At 35.4% G+C, this 7,322-nt stretch overlaps 1 protein-coding gene across 1 annotated transcript in view; it reads left to right on the top strand.

Moving 5' to 3' along the window:
- Window positions 1-5,343, top strand: part of LOC107553257 (eukaryotic translation initiation factor 4 gamma 1-like) — a gene marked incomplete at its 3' end in the record, with an annotated part of 49,426 nt that extends 44,083 nt beyond the window's left edge. The window contains exons 34-35 of the mRNA XM_016235430.1: window positions 2,712-2,716; window positions 5,339-5,343. Of these exons, the coding sequence (XP_016090916.1) occupies window positions 2,712-2,716; window positions 5,339-5,343 (10 nt within the window). The remainder of the gene's footprint in view (window positions 1-2,711; window positions 2,717-5,338) is intronic.
- Between the last annotated feature and the right edge of the window lie 1,979 nt (window positions 5,344-7,322).

Below are 7,322 nucleotides of genomic sequence, written 5' to 3'. Positions count from 1 at the left end.
GATTTTCAAAAAAACTCATTCTGAATTATTTATAAGCCTTTTGAATTACGGGGACACTGAAAATGTCCTCATAAATCACCTTCTCGTTGTAATACCTATGTCATACCCATGTTATTATACAAATTTGTGTCCTCATAAACCACATAAACATGCACACACATAAACACACACGCAAAGTGCTGGGTAGTAACTGGGTATGTAATCTGGATTATGTAGTCAGATTCCAAAAATGTAGTACTTGTTATTAGATTATATATTTAAAATGCTCATAATCAGATTACAGTTACTATGGACTACATGGTTACGTATTATTCACACAATGGCGGTAAATTATTCCTAATTTATTGATTCTTCCTAATTCTTCTTTTTTCTCTTTTAAATTGTACTTTCTAAAAAATTCGACTTTGTCATATTGTTTAGCTTTTGCATATTCTCAATATAGATTGGCCTTGCAAATGTAATGTGACGTAATTTGCGATCCATGATGCTCATTTTGGGGACTAGTCAAATATGAGATGAATAATTATGAAAGTTCCTGCCAGTATATAACTGACAAAAAATATTTCAACCTGGAAAAATGTTGACCGTGTCATTGCAGTTGCCGTTTTCATGTTTATTCATGTTTGTTCATGTTATGCAGGGATTCCCAAACTTTTTTGTTTGTCAAACCCATGATTTGACCTAAAATATTTACTTGAAGTCCCCCTGAGATTTAAAGTTAATATTACATTACTGACTAAAAATTTGATGATGTATTTTGTAATCAATAACAGACTACAAATTGTAAGTAATCCATCCATATGTTTATCATATGTTTAAACTTGCGTATGCAGAGTTTCATCATTTGTGCATAAGTGTTTGATAAAAAACATGACTCAATTATTTTAAACAGCTTCTTCCTATGAAGGTATATTGAAATATCTACACAGTGCAAAAAGAGAACATTTTGTCTTTGAACTTGCTTCCTCAGGTTGATGACCCTATTGATATGCTCCCCAAGTCAAGAAAAGCCCTTAGCATCCAGGAAATTGCAGCTCTGGCCAGATCATCATTTAATGGTAAGTATTTAAACACCTGTTGCATCATCATAAGCATTTATGCATGTTAATCAGTCTTTAACAATCCCTGTGTTTTCCCTACCAGGCATCTCACAGGTGGTGAAAGATCACGTGACCAAACCCACGGCCATGGCTCAGGGTCGGGTGGCTCATCTGATTGAGTGGAAGGGCTGGTCTAAGCCCTTAGACCCTCCGTCTGCTACACTGCAGTCCCACTTTAACTCCTACTCCCATCTCAGCGAGGGCGAGCAGGAGGCCCGGTTTGCAGCAGGTGGGTGTCTGCTTGCACCCTGTTAGTACAGCTGTAAATCTCTCACTGCTGATGGAGTGTGTTAAGGAGATAACTGTAGATGCACAAGGATATTGATGTCTGGGTGTTTATACATGCACCGTTGTCAAATAATGTGGACATTAAATTTATTTTTGAACATTAAAATGTAAAATTGTGCATGAATGTTTAAGGTAATCTGTATATTTCTGGTCTTCATTTCTTTTACGGTTTTCAAGTTGTTATTATTACTAATAGTAATAATCAACTGCATTAATAGTACTAATGATTCAAATGTAATAATATTATACATTCCTATACATATATGCATTTTTTTTTACCTCATATTAATTATGTAATTATTATTAATCACTGTAAGCTATGTAGTAATTATCTATCTATCTATCTATCTATCTATCTATCTATCTATCTATCTATCTATCTATCTAAATTCAAATTCTTTATTGGCTTATTGGCATGATTGTAAATTATACAATATTGCCAAAGCTTAGTACACATTTACAAAAAGATAAACATTTCTATCTATCTATCTATCTATCTATCTATCTATCTATCTATCTATCTATCTATCTATCTATCTATCTATCTATCTATCTATCTATCTATCTATCTATCTAGCTATCTATCTGTGTCTGTCTGTCTATCTATCTATCTTGTGTCTGTCTGTCTGTCTATCTATCTATCTATCTATATATGTTCTGTCTGTCTATCTATCTGTATTCTGTCTGACTATCTATCTATCTTGTGTCTGTCTGTCTGTCTATCTATCTATCTATCTATCTATCTAGCTATCTAGCTATCTATCTGTGTCTGTCTGTCTATCTATCTATCTTGTGTCTGTCTGTCTGTCTGTCTGTCTATCTATCTATCTATCTGTGTTCTGTCTGTCTATCTATCTGTGTCTGTCTGTCTGTCTATCTATCTGTGTTCTGTCTGTCTGTCTGTCTATATATCTATCTATCTGTGTCTGTCTGTCTGTCTGTCTATCTATCTGTGTTCTGTCTGTCTGTCTGTCTGTGTCTATCTATCTATCGATCTATCTGTGTTCTGTCTGTCTATCTATCTATATATGTTCTGTCTGTCTATCTATCTGTGTCTGTCTGTCTGTCTATCTATCTGTGTTCTGTCTGTCTGTCTGTCTGTCTATATATCTATCTGTGTCTGTCTGTCTGTCTATCTATCTGTGTTCTGTCTGTCTTTCTGCCTGTCTAATATATTTCATGTTATGATAATAAATATATAACATTATAATGAATATAATTAACATTAATATAGCTTTACTTTAGCCCTTCCATAATGCGCCATCTGAAGGGTTTTAGACTCAGCAGATGGTGTTAAATTAGATTACACAGTCACACAGCAACACCTGCTGATCCTGCATGTCAGTTTACTTCATTCCTGTCTTCTAGCTCTCCTCCTTTGACTTTACTTTTCCCGGCAGCTTTTATACTCTGCTACATGTTTGGCTGTCATCAGTTTCCTGGCTGCAGTAAACATGGCTGCTGAGTTAGGGTGGCATTTAACAGCAAAACCTGAGTCTCTCAGCAGCAGAGCTTTTTCAATCAGAACAAAAGCATCACGAGTAAACTCGAAAATGTCAAAAGAGATTATGTTGCAGTGCCATCTGTTTAATTGGCATCATTGTGTAAACTCCAGGGTCATTCGATACGATTCTTGTTTTTTTAGGTGTGGCTGAGCAGTTTGCCATTGCAGAGGCGAAGCTCCGTGCCTGGACCTCTGTAGATGAGGAGGAGATGGACGAAGAGTCTTATGAAGAGGATCCTCCTCTAAATGACGAGTCAATCACAACAACTCTGAGCTCAGGTGAGCGCGAGTGCACACGTCAATATATGGTTGCCCTAGAAAGTATTTGAACATTTAAGCCACAAATAAAAATATATGAATGAATTTGTGTGACAAGTAGCATACATTAATGTTCAAAAACCTTTTTTTGAAAGACAGAAATTAATACTTTTATTCGGTATGGATGCTTTAAATTGATCAAAAGTGACAGTACATACATTTATAATGTTGCAAAAGATTTTAATTTGAAATAAAAGCTGCTCTTTTGAACTTTCTATTCATTGTATAATTCTGAAAAAAATGTATCTCAGTTTCTGCAAAAATATTAGGCAGCACAACATAATAGTAGCATAATATGATAATAATAATTAATGTTCCTTGAGCACCAAATCAGAATAATAGAAGGATCACGTGACACTGAAGACTGGAGTTATGGGTGCTGAAAATTCAGCATTGCCATCACTGGAAAATACGACATAGTAATATATATTAAAATAGAAAGTTAGTTTTACATTGTAATACTATTTCACAGTATTACAGTTTTTACTGTATTTTAGATCAAATAAATGCAGCCTTGGCAAGCATAAAGGCCCGTTCACACCAAGCACGATAACGATAAAGATATAGTTCTAAAAATCGCTCTCAATATTAAAGAATAGCAGAGTCCACACTACAACTATAACGATAATGATACAGAGGAACGATATGGTTGTGATCACTTTCAAAACGATTTTTTTTCCAGCTGATGAACGATAAAACACTAACAGCCAATCAGAATCCATCCTGCTGTAACGAGCTCAAGAATTTAAAGCGGCAGACACGCGCTTAGAATAAACAGACGATATCGTTCGCTGGTGTGGACGCTAATATCGTTATCTTTATAGTTATCTTTATAGTCATCTTTTAAAAACCTTTAAAAAAAATCTTAACGACCCCCAAATTTTGAAAGATATAATGCACAAATACAAATTTCATACATAAACAGTTTTAGATTTCAGAGTATGGAACTAGAAATATATTGTTTAAAATGAAGACTGAAAAAAATTTATTTGACACTTTCTGGTTGTCAAACTTGAACTAAACTGAAAAAATGACCTCAAAACCAGTTTGTTAAAAAACTGTTGAAAAGGTGCTCTCAAAAGCGGAATAAGTTCAGTGAAAACCTCTTGTATCGTGTTTTCAGATTTCACTCGATTGGATTTTTTTTTTGTATGTAATGCAGTGACATTTTGTGGAACATCAGCGATTTTGTTTTCTCATTCATCTTTTCCGCTCTTTATCATCTGCTCTTTCTGTTGTGTTTTCTGCTTGTCTTAAGTAATGTAATGACTGTTTAATTCATACTGGAAGCTGGAGGGCGCCCTTGCGCAGAAACTCCACATATGCATAGTAGAAGTAATGCTCCAGGAAATCCCTAAAATGGACAGGTATCCAGTGATCGCTGTTGCTGAATAAAACGCAAATAGAGAAATTTTAACTGAGGAAACCTGAAGACAATAAACATGCGATTGCACAAAATATATGGTTTTCAATCAATCTTGGGTATTTTTTATAAGGATAGAGTATATTTATAATGCAATGCTAATCGACATAGCCTTTATCACTGTATATAATGCTATAAAATAGTATGATTTCTGCCTTATTCTGTGATACGAAACCACGTCTGGTTTCACAAAAATAAGTTATTTCAAACACTCGACTGTTATGAAGTTAATATGGAGAAAAAGCATGTCAATAAATTAAAATATCTTTGTTGGAAAACAGTTTTGTAAACGACTCATACACATGTAAAACTGTGTCGCACATGTGCTACTGTAGTACATTTACTCAAGGCTCAGACCGATTTTTGTCGCACTGTACAGCCCTATCCAAACCTGTTCCAGATTGTAGAAGGAGCTGCTCAATTTCACGTCCGCCTTCCTTCACGTCACTCCACACAGTCGCACACAGAAATATGTCAACAACTAGACTTTATCGTTATTATCGCGGGAAGACAAATTGTTATCGTGTGGAGAATTTTTACCGGTATATCGCAAATGATAAGATATCGCCCATCCCTACTTACCATTAAAGTTATAAAACGTATTCAGTCAAGAGCAGAAAATGATTTTCTTTGTCTTTTGTTCTTTGATTAACATGACAGACAGGGATATTGGACTGCGGTCTCTTTAAGAGTTTATCCACGCACCCAATATACTGTTACACAACATGCTTCTCTTTCTCAACTATTTAACGTTCCAAAACTGACTGTGTTTAACTGGATACTCGCCAAGACGGGCATTTTGACAAAATTTTGTATGTATTTGAACGTTTTAGCGCAGTTAGCCACTCATTTTGGTATTTGTGGCTCACAAGCTGTTTGAGACTGAGCGTGGCTTGTGCGCTCCACTAATATAGATCAGTGGTGGCACGCGCGCGTTTGGTATAAGCACTAAACCTGCGGGAATGACTATAATGTGCAATACAAGCACTATTTAACCGGAGCTAATGAGACGTGTGTGAGTGAGAAAGGGTCGTCGGAGAGATGAGAGTGAGAATGTGCGGCTGATGTTATTGCCTGTGCTGCTGGTAACTAAACGGATCGGCTCGGAATCGGAATCCGGGCCGATCATGAGGAAAATCGGCCAATTCCGATCCCTAGCCGATCGATCGGTGCATCTCTACCCACGACCGATCTAAAGTATCCAGATAGACATTTGTTACCCATTCTCAATGGGAAAGTGCCCAAGTAACATCCCTCAAAAAAGTTGCCCCGCGTATCATCACCATTCCACTTCTGCCCTCTCGTGCCTGTATCTATAGGTATTCTTACACTTTGCTTCTCCCTCAGACACTGTATTATCCAATCAAAGCTGCCCAGTGCCAAGTCTTATTGTTTGTACAGAAAATGTCTTGAGGTCAAATGTGAGAATTATGATTGCATTAAAGTTATGTGTATATTCATATGTTTCACTGCGTCTTCTGCAAAAACACATTTTCTTGAGTAATTTTGTCAGGTTTTCCAGTAAAAATATCATCCCTAACATTTATGTAAGAAAAATGAAATAAGATGTGAGTACTGTGTGTGTGTGTGTATATATATATATATATATATATATATATATATGAAATCATTTAATTCTCATTTACTTTATGGGTACATTTTATTTGAGGGTGTTTCTATATTTTACCGGAAAACAAGACAAGAATACTTAAAAGGTTTAGAAAAAAAAAAAAATTCCAGCATAACTATACAACACAGTATTTACCACAAAAAATGAGTTGCATAAAACCGAAAGCTTTAAAGTTGAAATTTAATATTTACTGATGTACAAAACAATTGAATGTTTTCTGAAAAATAATGGTAACAGCTGATTCAATATGCTTATCTATATGTACAGGGTATGTGAGTAGAATTCATATACATACCGCTTTACCCTGCATTCTGTACAAGCAAATGATTTATAAAAACCATTTACGGATATGGGAGCAGACTTATTGCTTAACTCTACACTTAATGTGCGGCATATTAGCAGACACTTTACACACCGTGGGCTTGACTTAAACTGCACAAAGGGTTCTGCTTTGATGGAGCGTTGTGACTATGAATAGAATGTGCCTGTTATTATGATCACTGTGTGATGTATATTACCAAACTATGGAAGCCCATTTCCGACACGTAAGAAAAAAAAATCATGCTTTGGTATTCATCATGACATAAAAATGTCATAATCATTACATAAAAGTCAAAATTATAACAATGTGTTGTCATAAATGGTCATTTATACAATGAAAAGTATTAATTATGACAGTCATACCTTTGAAATAGTCATAGTATGCTGTCATGAAGTCAAAATTCTGAAAACAAAATCATAATTATGATATTCTAAGTTGAAGATCATTCATGAAACACCGTGGGCTTGACTTAAACTGCACAAGCAAACAGAGACAAAACGTGACACAACATATCTAAAGATCATTATTAGCTTAAAGAGTTAGTTCACCCAAAAATGAAAATGATGCTGTGTTTTACTCACTCCAGAGGCATCCTAGGTGTATATGACTTTCTTCTTTCAGACGAATCCAGTCGGAGTTATATTAAAAATTGTCCTGGCTATTCCAAGCTCTTATCATTGCAGTCAGCGGGTGTTGCAGTGCTTCAGTCCAAAAGAAGTTAAATAAAAAGCGAGATA

This window comes from Sinocyclocheilus grahami, unplaced genomic scaffold (genome assembly GCF_001515645.1).
Source record: "Sinocyclocheilus grahami isolate Dianchi unplaced genomic scaffold, SAMN03320097.WGS_v1.1 scaffold467.1, whole genome shotgun sequence".
NCBI lineage: Eukaryota > Metazoa > Chordata > Actinopteri > Cypriniformes > Cyprinidae > Sinocyclocheilus > Sinocyclocheilus grahami.
The sequence above is the reverse complement of the archived record's forward strand: the minus strand, read 5'-3'. Positions and strand labels throughout refer to the sequence as shown.